A 23,821-nucleotide genomic window follows, 5' to 3' on the forward strand; every position below is an offset into this window, starting at 1 on the left:
AATACTGAATTAAGTAGGCTCATGGCTTAGAAGCTGACAGTAACATTGACTTGGTCAAGCTCTATGGATTAAATTTTTCAATTTAACCAACGAGCAGAAAATTGATGATGGGAGCAAAAACGTATTTTTTACTCATTTTATATATTTTCTTTACATAAATCTCTCGATTACTGCCCGTATATTTACTTGCTACTTAATTGCTCTTACGATTGGCGGTATTTCTGGCTTTCCTCGGTATGTATCTGTACCATGTTTCCTCCTATATGGCACTGAAAAGCACTCTTTCCTCTGGGGGACAGTTGTAATTTTGTTGTGCAATGAGCAAAATCGATATCGGGTTCAGGCTCCAGACAAAGATTTCCTGCGGGAAATTATGTAAATCTTCAACAGCTACTTCTGTATCGCCTATGGCCAGGTCAAAGAGTCGTCGTAATAGGACCCTTCTAAGGGTAAGTTCAAGGATGCAACCCTATACCGGCACCACTGCCCTGTGGGCCATCAGAGGCCGATTAGGACCTTGGCTAGCGAGCAAGTGGTTAACTGGCCGAAGATACAGGCTACAAACACTATAATAACGTAGGCATCTTGAATCTATATAGATAGCTATAGAAATTAAGCAAAAAAACAAGCCGTAATTTTTGGTTCGATACTCTTAATGTATTTAAAACGAAGTCTTGTTTCATTCCCTACGAATAATATGTTTGTTGTTAATTACTGAATTACCGATGTCAATAAAATTATTATGTCCATCATTATTATAATTGTTAATATTTTTTTTATCATTCTATGTACAACAATTAGAATTATCGAAATAGCTCTGTTCGTTCGGCTAGACTCGTCGCCAACGATTATTAAGTGAGTTTATAACATTTCGAAAAAATTCAAAGTCACTTAACTTGCGTCCAGCCTTTTGTCTTCCGTCTTCGTTTCTTCAGTACGATTCTGGCCGCTCGTTTCTTCTCCGTACTGTGTGTGTGTGTGTGTTTTTATTACTTCTATTACACAAATGTGAAATTGATAGTAAGAAGTACTTGGACATATAGGTCTACCCGCGCCGCGTTCCGCCGTAAGTTGCGTTTTTACCATTAACTGTTAATTAGTATTGTTATTATTTTTGTTAATGCTTTGACTATTCCATACTTTTATAACGGTTGCAATTGCGTTAAGCTCTGCTTGTTTCGTTCATTCAGCCTCCGCTGAACGAACGAAACAAGACCCTGCGTTACCGAATAAGCGATCCATTTTCGCGCGAAAGTATTCAGCGCGTATATCTGTTTACGAGCGACGTTCGCTTTTAGCTATGCGTTACAGTCGTACGTCCGACGTCGACGATTCGTTCTTACAAACCGCTAGTAGGCGATACTTGCAATTTACCCTTTACTCCGCCATGACTTTAGGCACGAAAACGTATCCGGGTCCATAAAATGTCTGCTTATGTTTGTTCACGTCGTCCAGTGGGCCCGAATGATGGCTCAGGTAAAACACGACAGAATCCTCATCGTAGGTCTGTTGTATGCTCGACCCGAAAAAAACTAGGTCCGCTAGCTTTCGCATTCTTGAAGAACTTTACTCCAAGAAATTATAGATTTGTTAATTTGAGTTGAATCTGCATCGTGTCAAGGTTAAAGGTATTTGTAGTATTTTTTCGTCTCCTGGAAGAGCATGAATAGTCTTCGAAGAAAATCGCTGATTCTATTTGCCAAAATATAGTTGCGTTTTGCTTTGTTTTTTTAGTCCGAAACGTGTGTTTATAAATCTTCACTTCATCCCACGAAACGGTTCAAATCTAGGAAATATTGTTTAAAAATGAGGTTTGTAATGGCAGTCCCCATGGCAGGTCCACCAAACTGCTTTCCTTCATTCCGCAGAATAACCAAGATATGCTTTTTCTTTAGCTTCACTCGCCTTCTTTGTAGCCTAGTATCTGATATACTACACGTAGTATTCTATAAATATACATATACATCTGCTGGAAGGCTATGTATTTATATGCAGAGCAGATAAAATGGCTATTTTTTCGTTCGGGCGAAAATTATTTTTATTATGAGATTTTTTACTTTTCTAGGAACGCTGTAAATAGTCATAACAATAATAATTGAAGGCAAATTGTAACAAGTAGTAGCGTGTTATTTGTTGTTTCATGTACTATACCTTAGCTCTGATCATCGAAAAAGATCTACTGCCAACAAGGTTCTACCGGCAATTAACACTTAGGACGACACTTAGGCCACAACGGCTGTTTCTAGTTGATCTATGTACTACCGCGTTTGCCATTTGCAGAACCGTCAAGACGCGCAACTTGGCGCTAATGGCCAAACTTCGGCGATTTCGTTTCATAAGTAAATACCAGCTGTCATGAGCAGCCTTTCTGCGATAATTAAATTTAGTACACATGTTGCGACGTTACAACAATAACAAGATAAATGTAATCAAGATATTTTCAAATTGGCAAAAATGACCAGAAAAAAAAAAGTTCCAGGCTTATAGATGAAGCTTTTTAGGTGATCTCTGATACCGCCTTGTATGACGAGACTCTAAATATCTCCTGGCCATATATAGATGTTTAGGGCGTGCAAGGTTGCGTTGGACGATCAATGGCCCTCGAAACTATTACCCTCACCTACCAAAAAGGTAGAAGAAAGCATAGTATATTAAGCGAGAACAAACACATCAATTTGATCTATTTCGAATTATATTTTCTTTACTTTATTCGAAAACGTCAATTTGGACCAGGCTCCTCCCAGTTTTTACGAAAATAGACATATATATATATATATATATATATATATATATATAGGAGAAACAAGAATAAACATTTTTTTTGACAAATTGTCAGTTTTGATAATTCGAATGTATCATGCGACGTGTGAGCTGAAGGGTGTAGCAGTGTCGTATTTGCCTGTTCTACTTCTAAATCGGGCGTAAACATCGTTCCATATTAACAGGAATCAATCGCCTGAAGCACGGCCTAATTAAGGCCTAATAACATTTTTAAGCCAGATAATGTCGCTTCTCATAACAACCGTTAGACACCTAGGACTCTCCTATGTTGGTAATGACAGCTTCTTACAGACATCGATCAAATCGTTGCTGATGCATGAGAAATTAATATTAAAAACAAGTTCCTTTAATGCTGCTATAATAATTAATTAGAGACACGACAGTTCGCTCGTGTGCCTGTTGTAATTTTTACTCAGACCTTTAAAAATCCGGATGAACAGAACCATAAACATGAAATCACGCTACCAGTTAAAACTGAAAAATGATGGCAAGTTGCGTGTCTTGACGGTAGTTATTTATAAACCTATTCTTCTGCGGGAGTCGGCGACGATCGCTTCCGAACTTCCAACTCTACGTTTCTGCTAAGGCGTTTATATGAGGGATATTCTCGTATGTTTGAATTCGCGCAGATCAGGGGTTATAGCTTTTTCTTTTTATATCGACGGGTACATACCGCTTGTTCCGTTTGCCAATAATAATAATAATAGTAATAATATTGGCATTTGTAGACGAGTGTAAATTAATAGCACAATATATTGTATATGGTCAGTTTCAGAGTATCGGTTTGTAAACGTCTTGATGCTATCGGCAACAATGGCACACTAATTAAGATAGCCCAATTTACCTTGGCACCTTCGAACGACCCAACTTACCCTGGGCCCTAACAATAATATTATCTACGTTATCTATTATTACATATATAACGTTTTTAGACGTCATGTTCCAGATCGCCTCGGGATTATCTGGGCCTGGATCGCCTTGTATACGTATGTAACATTGACACATTCTTATACTTTTGTTGGCCTAAGTAGGAGAGAGTTTCCGTTACCGTCATCTGCGTTGCAAGAGACCTGAGTATATATATATATATATATATATATATATATATAACTAGAAATACGTGGACTGCGTCTAGTAATTCTCTCTACTTGTGTTCTGCTAGTAAGTGATGTTTTATATATATATATATATATATATATATATAGGATAGTAACAGTATATAGATTGGACGTACTTGATTGGCTACTCCAAAGTAGTCTTCCAACGCAGATAGTATAGTTATTGATATTATGCATTAAGTAGCATATGCACGCCTTAGATGCAATGGTACGTACGTGGTGCATTTCAAAATGGTGGTAGCGGTGATCTGGCCGCATATGCGGGCAACAAACACTCTCTTCGATGCGTAAGACCTTGTAGTTATCGTTACTTCGCTTCACAACGACTGCAGGGTAATTCGATTCGCGCTATCGATTAAAACATAGAGCTCATGAGGAAAGAGGAGTGAAAGAGACCAATACGATGCACTGTCAGATCATTAATTTTGAGGTGTTACTTGTTCTCCTTTCGAAAAAGGAGATGAGGAAAAAGGAGCATGATTTCACTATATGAGAGACAGGGAAGAAACAACAACATTTTCTAGTACATAAATTGACTCGGCTGAGGTTTACTTCGTTTTCGTTTCGCCCTTCTTCCGCCATTGCAGTTGTTTATGTTGATGAGTATGGTGCTCACAATTGTAATAATTAGAAATACCGCAGAGTCAGATGTGGCAAGAGTCACCGAACAAAACAGATGTTATTATCATAGCCGATAAAGATGTCAACGTACTATACTTTTGCCGGCTTCGTCCAGCTTGCCCAGCTTCTGTTGCGTATTTCACACCCCATCAAAAATCTACTGGCTAGTCTCGCAATGAAGTGACAAATTGTCGTTATTAAAAGCTACGAAGTATAATTATTGGGCAAACGAAAATTGTTTGTAGATTCTTCAGAACTGCAAAAAGTGTACAAAGCGACATACTTTGTAACAGTTTACCTTGTAAGCACCGTAGGTCGGCTATAGTAATACCTACTTAAACACTCAGCACCTGTCAGTAATTTTGCGGTGATGATTAAAGTTTCACTGGAAATTATACCAGATTTTTTCCCTTTTCTCTCCGTTCGTTTTCATAAATTCATCATCATGTTATTATGATGTTACGATTAAAACATAACAATGAACTAATATAGGTGTCGCTCATTACATTTGTTCCTCTACGAGTCGTCTCGGTGTCATACCACTTGGAACATTGTTGAGGTCGGCAATGTTTAAACATGAATCCTTTCCGTGGAGGTTTTTCCCCTAATAAATCGTACGTATTCGTATACACACGTACATAGATTACGTCTATAGGCGATGCGATGGCCCCGTGAGTACTGACTGAGGTGTTCGTGTTGCTATTGCATTCAACATAGCGAATATGTCTCTTTGATTTCAGAGCGAATTTCAGAATTTATCTAGCACCGGCGTTGCTACAGGGGTGCGAATGTACAGTTGATGGGTTCTTTTCATTTACCATTGCAGTGAGCCTTTGAAACTAGATTAACCCTATGGACACGTGTGTAGATTGTTCCGTAAGACAAAAACGACATACAAACGATGCGACAAGTCTTCCTTGTTTTACTATTAAATGCTCAGTATTGATACCAGTGACGACGGGCCTATAAAGTGCTCACGCTTTATTTCGCTGCACCCCTGCACCCAACGCTTTATTAGATATAATTGACTAAATCGATATTACTCGATCGTTTGATTGTAGATGAGTGTGCCATAGCTACAGCAGAATGTTCGACAGAAAACAATCAATCCCAGAGCGTGTGTTTTCGGTCGTCCTATATTGATTGGAGGAAATAAGTTGTATGTTATATAGAGGAAACGTCGTCAATCAAAACACGGTGTAATCGAAGTTCATTCACTAGGCTCTCACAAAAGAAACCTGTAAAAGGCACTCCAACGGTAGCCTTTATGGCTAGCTGCAGTAAGTATTGAAGATCAAGCGAAACGATCTGTACTTTGGTGGTCACGACAGCAGCAGATGAAGCAAAAAGCTAAATCTGTAGACAATATCTTCTCCACCGTCTAAACGGACCGGGTTATTTCGACGCATCTGGAACAACACGTCAATGTGAACTACTTGACGGTATAACAATGGCTGGAATGACGGATTTCTTCGGATAGGGCAAAAAGACGTTACACTGATTCAGTAACATAATTGCGATGAATGAACTGATCATCGATGTAAGTGTATATGGGTACATACCGTACCTAGGTTCGGCCTACGGATATACGTTGCTATAATACAATTCCATAGGTACATTTAGAATTTATCTCGCCATTCATGTCATCTACAGCTCCGTGTAGTAATCAGTGATGATATTAATAATAATCCTTTGCATTTCCTAATAATTGAATCGCGTAGATTTCGCTAAATGTCGGTGGCATCGCAGAGATGAAGACACGTTATAGAGATCGAATTCAAAAACGAAAGAAAAAAACTTTTAGTAACCAATGATTAAAGGTATGCCAAATATTAAATGTCTTCAATCGGTACTGGCCCGTATATCGAACTACGCACGTATAAAGACAGTGTCACAATTCTGTGCTGAGAAAAGGGGTCAGAACGTAGGGATTTTGTCGTCACTAAATGAACGTCGCCCTCCCTCCGGGTAATTGACAATAATATTAATAGTGATCAGAATTACATTCACGTCATAGACTGAAAACGTTTATTGATGATCAGGTGGCAAGTTGTTTGACATGTCGGGCAGCGTATTAACTTTTTCTGTTTGCGGCTGATGTATATGTATTCAGAAATGGTGATGCGGTCCTCCGACCGAAGTAGGTCCAGTAAAAATAGCGCCAACAACAATAAGTTGGACAGTACTCTGGCACCGCGCAGCTCTGCTGATATCCCACCTACGGTAAAGTGTGATAGGGATGATGATCGATCCGCAGGTCAGTCAGTATCCAAGGCCGGAAAACGGCGTCAGCTCGCGCTTAAGGACAGTTTCACCAAGAAATACAACGCGTACATAAGTCATCCCATTACTATGTTCTTTACGACAATGGACTATTGAATACTATATGACACAGGGCTATACGAATTCCGGCCGTGCCAATGAGCCCAGGCCATGGCGGAAGTGCGTCAGATATAGCAGAAAGGATATTGGCCAAAACCCCTATGTACGTTCAATTGCCATTTTGACTCAATGTCGTTCCCACATTGAGGACGTTTGGTGTTGCCGTCCATTGTTCTTCATAGAACACTGTGGTTCAATGACTTATGTCTATGGGAGATTCGCGCAGCGTTTCGTCGGACGATCGTAAAATTTGTTTTCTGTCGCCCAGTCGCCCTTTCCGCCCTTTAATTCTGCATGTCGTTTTGTGTCGATTATTTAGAATAGTCTCTGCTATCTTTAACGTACTCGTTTAAATTGCAATTTAGGTATGCATATGTATTTACGCATGGGGTCGGCAAATCTATGGAAGAGTGACAACATCCGTACAGCGTATCTGCACTGACGTATCTGTATTTCTGATAACTTAAAACTTAACTTGAATCTGCTCCGCGTGAAGATGAGAGCGTTATTATATGAACCCTAACGAGAGTAGTCGTTGATTAGATTGTAATCATCGTCAATGACTTATTATGACCAGGTGTGTATACAACAAAGTACAGATACTTTAGGACTTACAGATACGTAGCTTTCCCACTTCAGTTTCTAGCTTTGCGTATTTTACAAACACCCGTCAATGGTGCGTAGTACATATGCTAATAATAACCATTAGCCGATATAATCCATAATAGTTTTTATATGCATATTCGTTTATGAATATAGCCCAACCCCCATTTATTCTGTTGGGAGCACGGACGGCAGTAATGATTTGAACCTTAGAGATACGTAGATTTTGGGCTGTGACGTAATTATTAGGAAATTTTCTCTTCCTTTATAACGAAACTCTCTCAAGATGTCTCGCAGGACTATCAGATCTGCAAAAGGTATGGCTTAATCAGCTTCATGATGCTGCCTAGACGTGTCACAGTACCGTCTCAACGCTTGCTGAGTATGTGTTCCTTATCAATATTTTAGAGGCAAAAAGTCAGAATATATATGTTATACGGGTACAGCTAGAGCTGTATCACTGACCAGCAATAAAATTGTTATTATTATTATTATTATTATTATTATTATTATTATGCTTCATCGTCATATATTAGTTATTATTGCGCTGTGTCCTAGTATATGTATGTTTAGTTGGAACATTGTTTAACAGTTGATACTCTCCACGTAAAGATAGAGACCACTGAGAAGCGTGACCTATAAACCGACCAAACAATCACGACCTGAATGACGTGCCGAAAATCCGCAGCGTTTTATAAGCATCCGGGTTACGTGTTCGTCCGTTCCGTAATTAGTTGTAGGTTTACGTAGTATGCGTCGCACGCGTCTAATTCATTTTGTGTTTGCGTCCTAATGGCATTTAGTCAGGGGAAAACGCTTCCATAGTATGATCCCTTTCCCACTGCGGCCGTCAGAGATGCCATAGGGTACAACAAGAACAACAACAACAGCGAGGTGGCACGTGATTTGATTCTATACACATATACACGGTCGGATGTTGGGACAGACGTTTACTCTGGCATCAGCAGAACCATAGAAGTACATTGCTAAGTTTCGCTAAATTATCAATCAAAACACAGTCTGGAATCGCACATCGAGTGCAATATAAATGTGTTGTTTTTTGGCAAACAGCCCTAAGATCGGACTACGATCTGAGACGATCTTTTTAGGATGTTATGATTTTCCATAAACGTAGAGTATCTTTCGCCGCCTTTTCTCCCTGTAGTCCCTTGAAAAACGTAGGGACCGTCGTTGCCCAGCACGTTAGCAAATCGCGCCGTGTCATTCTTGATATCTACTGACTACAAATACACATCGTGTTTAGCCAAAATTTTGGTACGGACGGGTGATGGTTGCAGAGCTCGATACGTGACGATCGGCCGATACTCGATTTTCGTTCTGGGCTAGGCAGATCAACACCTCGGACTAATTCTATTTCCTTGTCATTATTACGACAATGAAATGGCTTGACAGTTCAGGCCGTCTGCTAGCATATTGCTATTGAGCGAAGGTGTTGTCGTGAGCACAAAAACAACGTTCATTTTTCTATTCTCCTCAATGTTGCTGTGGATGCTATTGTTGTTGTTCTTGTTGAGCTAACGAAAACAAAATGTTACGTACGTGCTGAATTGGACCTATTACAGCTCGATATCGTACTAAGTAATTATTTCGTTCAAATTCCTCCGTGGCTATTAAAGGACCGCCGGTAGATCCTATTAAGCGTATACAGGCGTCCTGAGTGGGTACGAAGACTTCGCATAATCGGTAGCATTGTTGCCGTTGTCGTTCATATCGATGTGCCGCCCAGATCCTGTCGCAAACGTGTACATGGTAGGTAATGCTAATACAGTATTTATAATTATTACAATTATTGTGTAAGTATTTATCACAGCTAGGGTAGCTTGATATGTGTCTGGTTCCGAGGAGTAATAGTTTTACCTGAAACAAACCCGTGATAATGATAATTTTTATATAGAACTGTAAGGCTTACAAACGGACGGAGCGCCTGAACAAATGACTAACTGTATATGCAGGGAAAAATCAGGGCGAATAGTTTGATGTATAGTTAGTAATGCTACGAGCTCGAATGTATTTTTGCAAGTCCTATCTGTGCAAAACTTCTCTCTTTAATAAGTATATAATTTAATTTCACTGACTTACTTACCAAATTCTACATTTGGACAGAAAGCCTATTTGTTTGCAGCCGATGTGGCTCTGTGTTGAGGACTTTGTGATCGGGTCAGCATCGTAGCGCGGCACCTGCTCAGAAATCGACCACCCCAACGATAAAAAGATCCAAACGATATGAAAGCCACTTAGTTGACTTCCTGACTTAAAGATGGCAACGCTTAAGGTTTTTTTGCTCATACCGAGGCGATTAAACGCGTTCAACAGCAAAAGCATTAATCCTATGGGTTGGTTAATGAATTTTTAGGCAGATGACAAATTTTCAGGACAAAAATAGACTAAAAAGTATAATATTTTTTTTTTGAAACGAGCATTTTTCATCGGCATTAACAGGCTTAGTGGTTTCCTTTGTTAGATATTGTAAGCTAGCACACCTCCGAGCACATTTATTACGAATGACATCTCATATGTGATTTGCACGGGATATCTTCGTAATAAGACAGCACCAATAGCACCAAAGCTTATGAAAGGAATTGCACAAAGCACCAAAATCGATAGCCTCTAAGCTACCCTGGTGTAACCTCGAGGAAGACCGTTCCTCAATGTAAAATCTGTGTGGTAGAACTATACTTCGCTCTACCAATCCATCCAAGTAACACATATGTAGGATTGTCATCCCTTGAGTTAAAAAGCAAACGAAGGGAACAGCCAATAAAGAGCTAAATTGACTAAGCTACTCTAAAAATATGAAGAAAGACAACAAGCCATAAGGACATACTTCTTCGTTTGCGCAGCTTTTTTTGTTTTTTATTAATGTACGAGCATTCAAAAATCAAGCACAGCCACTAAGATCGTGTTGCGTAGATTAGGTGGGGAATTAGCAGCAAGAGGATAGTTGAAGCTGTATGCGGGTTTTAGGGTCAGCTCTTTCCGCTCGCATGTCCTTGTGTTAAGGGTGCTAATCAGTTGGTGTGGTCGAGTCTCAGGCACGGCAGGACATGATCCGACAGTCGTAGATCCCTGCCGTAGGTTAAAGCAAAGTATTATTTGACGTTCAACGAGCACACAGGGACACACTCTTTAATGGATCACCCGTGACGAGACGCAGAACCGGCCTGCTACGTTCGGCCGGACCGTCTATGTTGTGATGTGGCCATTAAAGTCACCGCCATCAGCGGTCTCTGCTAGATCCGAACAGCTGGTAGACACCGGGTTGTAGGCATAGGCTTATACGACATGGAGAATTAGTAAGGGGCGCAAAAGAAGCAGCTGCTCCTTGAAAGCGTCTTCGATAGCAGCTATAACAGCATCAACACAGTGGACGCAGATGGCAACCGAGAAAGCTTAGTCGCGCACGCGTGGTAATGAGTGAAAACAGGCTGGATAAGTTAGCAGGATAGAGCAGAGCTTGCACAAGCTGTGAACGGGCGCCCTGGTTCGACACATAAGCTAGCCATCTGCTCTAGACAGATGATCTGTGTTATGTACCGATTCATCGAAGCTGTAGTTGGTGCCATCAGTCGGGAGGCACACCTGCGTGGCGTTCCTCCGCTGCCAGCTCGGCTTCCAGGTTCAGTTTTAGGCGGTCGTCGAAGTGGTGTTGAGGTACCCGAACCCCCACCGCTACTTCCGCCGGTCGCGTTCCCACTGCGGTCAGCATTGCCACGACGTCTTTCGGCACTTCGCGACGGCCGTTTTTGTTGGCTTCCCTGTGAGGAACCGCCAATTGCAATTCCAATGCCTGATATTGTTCCTCCTCTACCAGCAGCAGCCCCAAGTCCACTTGTAGGGGACGTACCCACAGGCGGTGTTCCTAACGAAGACACTTCGCGTCGACTTAACTCGATCTTGTGAAGTTTCATACTTTTCAGAGGTGACATGTAGTGAGGTAGCGCGCAATCGTCATAGCTTGATGGGCGCGAACTCTGTGAGGTAGATATGCTGTAGGGCAATAGCAGAGCATTGTGATACATGACTGGCTGTTTTTAAAAGGTTTCAGAATTGCTAAAAAAAAATTTGCGCTTCACAAAGTTCGCTGAAGGTAAATCCTGTTCGGTGGTTTATTTTTTGTCGGAGCTTGTCATGTTATGGACTCTTTAGTAAAAGTATCTATCGATTTAATTCCATGCAACCTCTGAACTTAAGTGACTTCGACCAAGCCCACATCTTTCCCGCCGACTACTAATATATTTGCTAGTAAATACTGCAGAATACGCCGTACTTGACTCATATGCGCTCGAAACCGTTATATTGTTACGATAGACGTACGAAATGTACACAGCCCTGTGATATTTAGTAGGTAATGAAACACGGATGTACGGACTCATCCTTCTCAGATTCAGGTTAATACTAAGTTAATGCTATATTGGATTAAATGCAATGGCAGATCTATATGGTCTGATCGGCATAACAGCTCTACTGATCTACTCTGCCAACTATATGACAAAGAAACAATCAGGAAGTTAGTTTACTTGGGGACTAACTTGGTTCCCGTTGCGGTAACGCTCCGCGAGCTGCGATTTCGTTGGGCTTTGATTTTGACCAGCTGATCCCCTTGACTCCCCCGTTCCTTTTCGCGAGGTCCCGTGGGTCCACCGGTGATCCTGCCAGCTCCATTCTGTCCGTTCTGGGCTGTAGTAGCTCCACTGGCAGTTGTGGCCACAAACGTCGATGCTGCCGATGTTGACGACGGGTTACCATGGGCGTTGTTGTTTTCACAGTCCAACTGTATTCGGTCTACTTGTGATAGTATTTTTTGCAGACCCCTTTCCGATTCGACTGAAACGGACTCGGGTTTTTGCAATCGTCTAGTGCTGAGAGCGGTCAAATGACAATAACAGAGCAGAAGAAATCAAACACTTTAATAATCCAAATAATGAAGAGAGACGATGAAAGTGTATGGAGAAAGACTCCAAGGGTTTGCTTTTTTAAATTGGATATTTTAGACTGAATCCAAATCTCCTCTATGTATTCGTTTGACGCGAATGATCATTTATTATTATTATTATTATCGTACACGCCTAGCCATAAATGCTAGCTAGTCAGCCTTTATGGTCCGAACATAGATATCGTTGACTACTGGTTATTTTCCCGTTTTTGTCGCCAGCAGTTATACAAAATTAGAACTCATAGTTCAATAAGCAGCGTCCATATGCAATTAACACATCTGAATATCTGATGAATCTTTTCATGAGATAAAAAAAAAAAGACTTCACCTTGGAGTTAAACTCGCTGGTCGATGAACGATGCTCTGATGCAGTTGAATGGTAAAGTGATTTTCGTTCTTTTGAGTGAATGCAAGTAGAGAGTTGAGCTCACTATTTTGTGCTTCATTTGTGCCTGCTACTATCTGGCCGCTGTTGGCCATTGCAGGCGTCGACGTCGATGGCGAAACGGCCATAGCACTCGCTGATGGTGGCGGTGGCTGCTGTACGCCGACCGTTCCGTTGTTATTATTGTTGTAGATGGCGCTATTAAGATTATTGTTATTATTGTTGTTGTGAATTACGCTGCTGTTTATGTCGTTGCTAGGATTATTCGTCGGAGCACTGTCTGTGGTGGCGCTATTGTTGTTGAAACGATTGGACCGTTGTTGACTTCGGTAGATATCTCCCTGCAGCCAAAGATATGCTTGTTTCCTATCGTAAGCGTAAATCGGAGCAGAGCGGAAGTGATAACACAATCAAATGTTACTATAGTAGCAGCGAAATAGATTCGATTTAAATACAAATTTAATTGTGTAACGCTGGTACATACATACGCAACAGACTTTTTTTTTTATATGTCCAACCATATTTTCAGCCGTCCACTTTTTGTCAAGCCTTCTTCTTCGGTTTTAGAAAAAAAACAAGCGTTTAACCTTTCAAAGTGGTTGGCTATGAAAAGCGATGATCGAACATACTGTGGGCAGTTAAACACCCCCATCTGGGAACAAGTGTCAGTCGCTAATGGTCAGGGAAAAGCTTAGAAAAAAACGTTTGATTAGCCAAGGACTGGGTACTCTGTTGACGGGGCTACTTAGCAAGAAACGTGCCGCCTTAGAGATGAATAGATAATACGACTTAATATATTGCGCCAACGTAGTGATCCGCATGGCCATGTTCAATTATACACACAGACGTTTTCAAATAAATTTTTTGCATAGGAAGACGACTGTATATAGAGCTAAAGCAAACAAATAACCTAGATGTTTCAAAGGAACTAATTTACTTAGATGAGCACTATGGTTATTTTTCGTTGTTCGATATTATACACCGATCTTGCTCATGTATACGTTACCGCTTTTCCCGCAATGTTTATTCCTGTTTTCAGTGACAACATTAAGAACGCTCGAAAGGTTCTATTCTGTCTATGTGTGGCAAACTTAGAGACGGTCTGGGAAACCCCTCTGTTGAAGGTGCCGATTCAAGATCGTTCTTCTAGATATTTTTATTCCAACGCAGGTTGGCTTAGGTCTAAAGGTCACTAGAGTACTAGTCGAAGCAGTTTTCCAGCAAATTCGGCAGAAACGCCCGCTCCCTCTCATGGTGATTTCTCTTGACCTGTCGAGTTCCTGTACCTAAATGCATAGATAGCTAATTCATTTACGGAACGAAACAGCGGTTACTTCTAGAGAAAAAATAAATAGAAGCCTAGTTCCATTGACACTCGTATGCATTATTTTCGGAGGAATAGCGATGAAAAACGTCTGACGTACTCCTCAAGCCAGTGCTGCTGATGACCAATGACACTTCCCGGCCGACAAATACGAATCCATCCGATAGCTTCAGCAGCAGTAAATCTGAAATTATTGAGAACGAGAGTCCACTTTTTTTTGACGAGAGACTTTTTTTGAGTCGAAAGAAATTCATTCTTGACCAAAAAATTGTTGCAAGCGTGGCCCAGTTGATTCTTATCGAAACGATGTACCGATTAGTTCATTATGGATATTACCTAGTAGAAGTATGTACATACCTGAAGTGTTTCATAATATAACAAGCGATAAGGGTACCGGTACGTCCGAGACCGGCCTTACAATGGACTGCCAGGGCGCCAGGCGCACTTTCTGCAATATCCAAGAATTCACGCATGATAGCGTCGGACGGCGTACTTCCGTCGACAAAGTATAGGTCCTGCAAGAAAGATTCAACGTATAACATTAATTCAATTCAAAACAAACTTACATATACATTCGAGACCACGCCAATCTCTAACTGGAGTATCACTTTCGTGGTGGTTGTCATTCATTGAAATCATACCCATGGCAACCTAAACACATTAGGCCAAATGACTCGTGTCAGCCCCATACTTCGTGAGTAAGCCTATCGCCAACAGAGGACATTAACGTAACTAGTAATTAATGAGTCGAAGGTCGGCCTTTTAGGGAACACCAGCGATCTGCGCTTGGCTCGTCATTATTTGCAATGTAGTTACATAGGCCACACGCTTAGATCCACCATAGATTTGATTGCGGTGACTGGTTTTGGTTTATGATGATGGAAAAAACTGCTCTCCAGTAGATCTGCACGACGTCCGCAAATGAACAGAGAGGTATGAAACAAGCGCGCAATGACTGTACGTTTGTAATTTACATTCAGGTCGCTAAAAAAAACCTGACGACCTATAGAAGCACAATACGTGTACTGCAAAACGAAGAAGTCGCCCGAAAGCAGGCTTGAAGCCTTTCATTACTTTTCGTGGATACCCGGTAGCTATTTAAAATCAAGCTAGACGTTCAGTAGACGGTGTGAAGCTTCTGCACGAGGCAACACCGTTTTCATCCGTACACCCGCTATTTGGCTTTCTGAATGTGCCTCTCACTGGCCATTACCCGTGCCCAAATATGAATTTGATTACATTAGTATCAACGGGCTTGCTTTTGGCGTTGCGTTATTGAAAAATGGTGGGAGTTACCATTGTACACATTATCATGACAAAAGAGGATAATCGAACCATCCTAACGCGTACGGAACGATGAACGAGGGCAAAGTCAAGATAAAGCAGTTCGTGCAACCTCAATAATGAATGTAGAAGGAACAGTTGAAGGATGTTGAACGTTGTCATAGCACTCGTTATAAATTATTTGCTCAATGAAAATATCTACAGGTTTTCGGCCCCGATTTTATTCGAATTCAATTTTTGAGGCTTTTTTGTAAGCAAGACATTTTCAATTTTTTGCAAGGTTGTTTCTGCTTTGTTGAAGAATATTACAGTTACTCGGTAGGCAAATGAGGGCTGCCGAGATAGCAAGGAACAGGTAGATCTCCTTTCCTTCCTCCCGAACGATTTCTAGTCGGGAAGAAAATGTCTTTTTTGGTTTCTCTGTGTATGCAGGGCTTTTATGTCGTCTCCGAAACGCCTATGGTTCATAAAAGCCCCATATATGCCTTTTTGTAGTGACCCCCTCCCCCTCCTACGGAACATTCCGTCGGTGCAGTGATTGCTGGCTAGATCTAGAGCGGGTCAGACAGTTCCCAGATGGGGTTCTCGTAGAGTAAAGGGTAAATGCTGTTGCCATCAAGAAAAATAAGGAGAAACCTCTGAACGCAAAAAGTAGCTGCGGACGTATTTTACACGACAAATAAGGAAATTGCCATGCAGAAAAGTGTGAATTAATTAAGCATATTTTTTATATAACGCGTTTTTTTCAAACGACTTCGATCATTGCTAAATGTATTTTAAATCGTTATACGATATCTGGGGACGTCTAGGATTTTTTTTTATTTCGGTTGAACTCTTCTTCGGTCACTTCGATGTTGAAGGACTCGATCAGCGGAACAGGGTACTTTTTCTTATTTGATTTGCCATTTTGTAGAAGAAGGTTTCCATTGTGCACGTGTTCTCGTTGAAGTCGACAGGCCTGAAGGCAATTTGCGAATGCCCGAGTTTCAAGAACCCGCAGCTCAAAATGCAGTGATACGTCTTCAACGTTAGCCTCTCCAAAAAAGTGTTTTCGGTCCAAGCCAGCTAATTGATATAATAAACATTCCATGTTTCATGCTATTACTATCTATTGCTGGCTAATTCAGATAGAGATGGATATAATATATTTACAAGAATCAAATCTAACAGTTGTACACTGCCGTATATCATCTAAAAATATAATAATATGCAAATGAACGAAGTAAAACGCTGTTGTAGTACACAGCTTTTCTGCCTGGTCCAATTTGGTATACGTCCCATAGTGAAAATAATTAGCATAAAAATTATCGGAATAAGATTCGAAAGAAGAAAAAAAAACAAGCTCTAACTGGAAAGGATAATCCATAAACCTTTTAACTGCAGAACGGTTGGACCTTAAATATATGTATAGTTTAACTTAGATTAATAAACAACTCAAGTAACAATCAAATTAGTGCCTCAAAAGTGTAGGAAAAAGACGTATGAGATCAGTCCGTTAGACAGAGGCACACGTTTCACTAGTCCATACGCCATTAAATTTTACTCCTCTTCCTAAAAAATGTCCATCCTCAGCCTGTTCGTTATTGCAGCAGATTATACTTTCTTATCCGCTCAGAACGGGTTCTAAAGCCATAATAGACCCATTCGTACAAGGCTCATACGATTATATAATATGTAAGCCCTACCTGACCAACCCGATAAGTGTTACTCACGTTATACACAGATGAACTATTATAATAAGCAACTTGAAAAACAAGATTAATAATAATGATAATTTTTTTTTTAATTTAGTTGCTTAGGTTACTTGTAGATGAGCGAAATTAGTCAATGCCAATGAGAAAAACCATATGCTATGTTACAGCATAGGGTTAGTTTTTGTCTGAATCTTATGGCACAAAATGCAGGGTTTGTCGTTCCTCCTGAATTTACAGCGTTTCACAGTAACATTAGCGATACTGGACCTCGTCTCTAGCAGTAATGTGTGACCTATGTGCATGATAATTATTTGGAATCACGGATTGCATATCTGTCTGCAATGAGGTCTCAGCTCTGTCAAAAAAGGCTCTTTAGTTTTATATCGTTTTCTAGAAATGGAAAACATGACTTTGCATCTTGTTGTCGATTTTGACACTTACAGGTTTAGCCGTTAGTCAGAGATGTCAAATAACGGGATTGTTCTTCATGCGTATTGAATAGATGCCTGCGGCCAACTTGATGAATTGTAATTGTGACGTTGTTGAAAATAATTTTCTTCAAAACATAACTATTCTTCGGCTAAAGGCCCTATTGCTAGTATGTTTATGTCAAAATGGATACCTTATTTACCTTATGAGTAAATCCGTTTTCCGTAAATTTGGAAGCGTCATAGATTTTCTTGTTGAGTCTAATCACTGTCGTCACATTGTGTTTCTTGAAGTAGTTGAAGTAAGTTTCCGGTCCATGCAATGGATGGCCGTTTTCAACCTGAATCAAAATGAAGACATTGCAGCGAATCGTGTTATCAAGAGACTAGACAAGAAGCTTTATTATAACAATGGTTCGAGAATACTTCTTCCATCGAGAAATACGTAGGTAAAAAATTGCCAAGCAATGCTGAAAAAAGCTTAGTAATAATCGCCCATTAATATACGTGGCTTTACATAGGCCACAATATAAATCGATTAATTATGAGTATCAATTCGAAGAGCAAACAATGGCTTACTTGTTTATTTGCACTATAGAAATATAACTTGAATCTTCATTTTCAGTCGCCTAAAAGTGATTTAGTTATATGCCTATTCGAGAGGTACTATTGTCTATAACCGTTCGTGTTAGCAGCTGATCCGTCAGGGATTTGGCAGTTATACCTTAGATTTGGCATGAGGTCCGCAGAACGCAAGGAATTTTCCTGGTACAATCCAGTTAAAATCACCGTTCTCAACTCGCTCGAAGTGTTCGTATTCTTCAAGGTCGAATCCACCTAAACTGAAGTCGATGAAGCCGACTTGAGCCGCCTTTTCCAAAGCTTTGAGACAATGAAGAACCGTGAGCTGGTACGTCGTCGGCCCTACCGAGGCATCGCGAAACGCGAGAAATGGCTGGGGGCTCGACTGTTGCAGAGGACGGAATGCTTGCTCGGCGCTGCGGTCCAGGTACAGAATCTGAAAAAGTGGCGGGAAAATTAGAAGGGTAAGAACATTTGTTAATGTTAAAAATCCAACATGGACAGCAATACTGTGCAAAAGAGTTAAGCATTTTGCCCTATCTTGAATGATAGGATTACCTGACGAGTAATTGGGCAGCTATTTGATAAAGAATCTATCTCAGACCGGTTGTTGCTGGAAGCGAAACACTTTTTCAAGCGTTCGATATTGCTCGTCGCACGAACCGCGTGACTTGTGGTCCGCCAAATTTGTTCAAGTTGCTTATGGGGTTTGCATCTATTGCAATAGCAAATAACACCTTCTAAGTTGACACTGTTTTGAAATGTATCCGAGACTAGATTCAAAGGGTACATTATTTTCGAATCTAAAATAGACGTCCATTGTCCCGGTCAACTGCGCTTCACTACAATACTGTCGTTGATCCGTCAATGGATGCCTGGATCTGTTTTTGCTCACCTTAAAGTTCTTTTGGAGCGCATATCTCATTACCATCAAAGCCCACCAGCTGAGAAATGGAAAAAATCCAGTAAACTGAAAGATTTATTTTGAATGTAAAGTGCCTATATGTTATAATCTATGGAATTTTACTCTACCCAACACATAACACAGGAGGAGTTGTTATAGCTGACGTTTTTCTATGACATGGTAGGAATGAGATTCGTTACGCTGTCGCGGCCGATGGCGATAGTGGATATCTGGGAGAACTCCCCCTGTATGGCACGGCCTGAGAGGTAAAAGGCGAAAGGAGAAGCGGTTTAATACTAAAAAGGCAGTGGAAAACATCGGAACTCCCCGATGGCGAACCGGACACATGGGCAATAGCGTCGACTGACCAATCACTCTATCGCGCCATTATAAGCGTGTCGTTTGATATTTGCCTCTAGGTACGTATATCTCTGTTCGTGGCTGCTTAGAATAGTGTGAGCAGGCGGCGGCTCTACAAGTCTAACAGAAAGAAGGGGTTCATAGAAGGACAGCAGAAACAGAGGTAGTTCTTGTTCACATAATATGAACAGAAAGCTCTGAGGGCTTTTCTCATCATTAGCTTTTCGGCTTTTGCTGGTCTATCTGCAGTACCTACTAGGCCGAAGGTCACGGGGCAGTAATAGGAAACCCGACGATCTCTAGTGGAGCTGTAATTTAAAAAAAAACAGAAATTTCTTCGTTGTTCTCGCTCACTGGTTCGTATATGGTTCATATGAATGTGTGTGTGTTTGAATACTGTGTGACACTGCACCTTAAGGAATCAGGCATCGGTAAGCAGATGTCAATATGGTTGCAGCTGCAGTCTCCGTGAAAGGCGAAGGTGACGGTGGAATAAAGGTTGATTAGTACAACGACAAGTATTCAGTGGCAGTATTTATTTCTTTAATTAATTATTAATTTATTTAAGAAATGACTCGTGTTTTCGTGACTTCTCAGGGTTAACGTAGTTAAGATTGACCTGTGGCACGTTTGAAGCGCATGTAACAGAAAAACGATCACATAGCACACTTGTCGAAAGAGATCCGGTACGTAAGCTTTGTGGCCTTATGAATCTAGGTAAAACTTTCGGCCGTTGCTTCTATTGGGGTTTAAACCAAAGAAAACCTGGTAATTATTGAACAACTCTTATCCTAGCTAATTATCTAATGTAAGAAAAAATCAAAAGGCCTCTTAGGTGAGTGCATTTACATCTAGCAGATGCATAACAAAAATAGCGGGCTGGCCAGATTTTCCGATATATCAACGTCTGTCACTCTCCAATTTTCCCAAATAGCACCAATAACCAGAATAAGTAAATGAAAAAACACCTTACATCAAACCCACGCTTCACTGTCACACTGTGCCATTGTATTTATTTACATTTACATTACACTGTGCCATTATACGATAGCGACAATGAACGCTAACTAGGAGCCTTAAACGCTTTATATGAACTGGTATACAAGCGCCGGAACAGGCATCACGTGTCGTCGAGAAGAGTATCAGCGCAAAATTAGCTGACTAGGGACTCAGATAAGGTGGCTGCGAAGATAATTAAGCCTGCTTCTGCAGGTTGTCGCCTCCAGCAGTGACGATGCCGGTAACAGCGAGGGTGTCGGTCAGTCGTTGTGTATAAGGCCAAACGCGGTCCGCGAGAAATCTAATAAACGATAAGCGAGTTTGGCTGAAATGATTTTGCGCCATTTGCCGATCTGTTCGTAAGCGTGGGCGCATCGGTTCCTTAACATACGTTTAAATCTAAAGTGAGCGACGCCCAAAAATCTGTGACTATTTCTTTCATTGCTAACCAACTTTGTTAAGAGTTGAGATAAGTTGAACGGATCTTACCAACATGGGCCGAAAGTGCCAATATAAATGCTTTACTAGGTAGCTGTTAGAATATGTATATGCAGGTGGCCATAATTCGATCTGTGTGTGTATTGGTCAACATGTCGGCCAACTGGAGTATCCTGCAGGCAAAAACGTGCAGTTGACATTTGCGCACTGAACTTCATAATAATATTATAAACTGTGATTATTAAATGATCGGATCTACAGCCAAATGTATTGAAGATCACGGTCACACATGATTCTAGCTATTTCAGGTATATCATCGATAGACCATAGTCTGGATGCGTGCAAGCAGATGTAGCTTTTAGACAGGTGAGAACCGCTACTACTGAATCTTTTCATAATTACGAGCATCGAGAATGACGATGGAGAAGGCAAATCATTCTTCGTTACAAAATGAATTTTGAAAACTTAATTTTTCCTCAGAGATTCGTCCTTTTTTTCCCGAATAAAAATGTATCGCGTAAAAGTACTAACCATGAAGTTATCGGATAGCGCTAACTGAATAGTAGTTATGAAGCCATTTTTGCTATATAGGAACTAGCACGCACAAGATGCCTCACTGGCTATCTCAGAGCTGCGGGCGAAACGATTATTCCGAATTTTGTTCTGATCTTTCTTGCCAAACCGCCGAATACACTGCATTATTTTACAGCAGTTTTTCAAGTTATATGGGTTTTATATATGTAAGTTCTATAACCTAAATTGTAGATTTACCGCAACGTGTCATAAAAGAAGGGTCGGAATTGTTGCTGCGATGGCTAAAAGGTGAAGGTGATCAGAGCAACGTTAACTGTTCACTAGCACCGATTTTTTTTTACTGCAGACATTTTTAAAACACTAAAGAAATAATCTATAACATTTGATTGGTCGCGTCGCGTCGCGTTCGCAATCGTTAGAAAAGGATCAATAAAACTTGAAGTAATTCAGACAGTTCAGTTGTTTAAAGCTATATATATTATTTAAGGGTGTATCTTTAAGTAAAAGTAAGTGTTTAAGGGCATTTTGTCTTTTTTTAATAGCTTTCCTATTCTGCTTTATCCGTTTTCAGATCGAGAGAAAATAATCAAGAGGCTTCCCGCTTTCCAAGATGATGACTACATACATGGATATACTCTGGGGAAGACACAGTACAGCCTGCGCCCTTTTACCTTCCGAGGCAGATATCCTGGTATTCTACTGAACCTAGACCCCTCGAGAGCTTTTTTGTTCGTACGCCCGACACGACGATCTTTCTCTCTGTTGCTTTCTCTTTTCCTGCTTCGAAACTGTAGAAAAGGCGAACAGAAAAAGACGTGCTGCTTTTTACAGTCGACACGGTTGCGGCAAACCTTGATGAGCACGCCTTCCAGCACCCCTCAGATCTTGCAAGCGCCTGATTGAAGAGCATTCATTCATAGGGAGCCTGTCACTGGATTGCTGCTAACGATTGTTGGCAATGGCTGCTGCAACGCCGAACATGTAAAAAATTGATTGGATAGAGCGATCAACTCACCGACGCCAAACGAGAGGAAGTGTTTCAAAGAGGAATCATTCGCGCAGCATGGACGTGTGTGTGTCTGTTTGCTCAAACGAATCCCTACACACATCTCCTGTTATGCCGTTGATCCCCTAAGAACGAAAATCTGTACTGGTCGGATGACTGGGTCGGTGTGTCTCCTAGCTGATTTCGTACGTCTAGACTTTGCAGCTTCTTGTGAAGCAATGGAATCTCCAGGAATTCAGTATCCTGGGAGCGGCCCAAGTCGGAGGGCGATGGGCTAGGAGAACTGTTCTATGCTAGACGGGGGAGCTCTCTCATCACACTTGAATTTAACCATATCGTTGTTTTATTCGTAGTCCTTAGGTGGTATGCGACAGCGGGTTCGTACGACGCGTATACATCTGCTGTGTGCAAGCGTGTGTAACTCGTCCAGTCGTTTGTTTCTTGGGCCTAGCTTCGACCAACAGCGGCCGGCGAGACATGTTATCGGCTGGCTAAACTTCGTCAGCTTAAAATATTAGACATTCTGTTATTCCTTCCATCTGCCATCCCCTTCAAATACTTGAAGTCCCTCAAGACCTTACTCCTGTCATCGCCAGGTGAACCAACAACCTGAACGAGTTACACGTCAGTGTCCATTGCATTGAAAGAATTGACCTTCTATCGCTGCTATTGTTTCAGTATTTGTCAAATCAAAGCTCTGATAGCCAAACCCTGATGTTATTAGGAATCCGTTGAAGTAAACTAACATCTATGTTAGCTAAAAATTGATAAGTAAACGTAGGCTCTGGCGCGATTTTCAGCTGAAATACAAAAGTAGATTGCCACTTTTTAGTGTACGCAATTAAAAAGGCTACTTCTTTTGAAAATCTTTATTTTCACTTATACATACCTAACATGATCTACATAGCTTAGCTTTTTAGTATGAAAATGTGTAACCATTTCAGTATTTGAGGTCCACGTATCTAAGGCGAGTAGTACAAATTGAATACTGCTTGTACTCAACGTCGTAGGTCTATCATTTTTAATAAAAAAGCTAATACTGCAGGCCTAACACTATGTTCCATTAGTAACTCAATGGATTATGTATTTGCCTGCTAATCTTAGGAACACGGTGTGCTCTAGGTTTAAATCCGGGCATAGACACGCATCGTTTCGTGCTGGAAGCCAATCGCCTATATGCTATAATGTTCAACGGCAGTACAGAATGTAAGACTAATAAACATAAAGGTCTGATAGTGATCAGAATCTTATTTTTTTGGGGGGTATGTAAATTGATATTAGGGGACTCCACCAGAATAATCACCCCGAAATATAGCAAACGCAGTGTTTCTCCTAGGCTAACATAAGGATATATTCAACACGATCTCACACAGCAGTAGGCACAAACCGTTATTTTTATTTACGCATACTACAGCCATGCGTAT

At 40.9% G+C, this 23,821-nt stretch overlaps 1 protein-coding gene and 1 long non-coding RNA gene across 6 annotated transcripts in view; one reads left to right on the plus strand and one right to left on the minus strand.

The window, feature by feature from the left end:
- Positions 1–635: 635 nt before the first annotated feature.
- Positions 636–23,821, minus strand: part of LOC111270616 (dual specificity protein phosphatase CDC14C) — a 61,284-nt gene continuing 38,098 nt past the window's right edge. Inside the window, exons 5-13 of one of the 5 annotated variants that reach the window (XM_022850927.2) lie at positions 18,299–18,592; positions 17,778–17,915; positions 14,526–14,683; positions 14,269–14,352; positions 12,788–13,210; positions 12,044–12,385; positions 11,061–11,513; positions 9,610–9,704; positions 636–9,383 (exon numbers count right to left, since the gene is read on the minus strand). In XM_022850927.2, coding sequence (XP_022706662.1) covers positions 9,635–9,704; positions 11,061–11,513; positions 12,044–12,385; positions 12,788–13,210; positions 14,269–14,352; positions 14,526–14,683; positions 17,778–17,915; positions 18,299–18,592 — 1,962 coding nt within the window. In that variant the 3' untranslated portion in view covers positions 636–9,383; positions 9,610–9,634. Of the gene's footprint in view, positions 9,384–9,609; positions 9,705–10,339; positions 11,514–12,043; positions 12,386–12,787; positions 13,211–14,268; positions 14,353–14,525; positions 14,684–17,777; positions 17,916–18,298; positions 18,593–19,051; positions 19,186–23,821 lie in introns of those variants that run through there. The other 4 variants (XM_022850931.2, XM_022850929.2, XM_022850926.2 and 1 more) reach the window with 4 other exon arrangements.
- Positions 18,509–23,636, plus strand: LOC111270621 (uncharacterized). The gene is made up of 3 exons (XR_015315014.1): positions 18,509–18,583; positions 19,245–19,479; positions 21,963–23,636. It is a non-coding gene; the product is annotated as an uncharacterized LOC111270621 (long non-coding RNA).

This window comes from Varroa jacobsoni, unplaced genomic scaffold, assembly GCF_002532875.2.
Source record: "Varroa jacobsoni isolate VJ856 unplaced genomic scaffold, vjacob_1.0 contig00015, whole genome shotgun sequence".
Classification (NCBI taxonomy): Eukaryota; Metazoa; Arthropoda; class Arachnida; order Mesostigmata; family Varroidae; genus Varroa; species Varroa jacobsoni.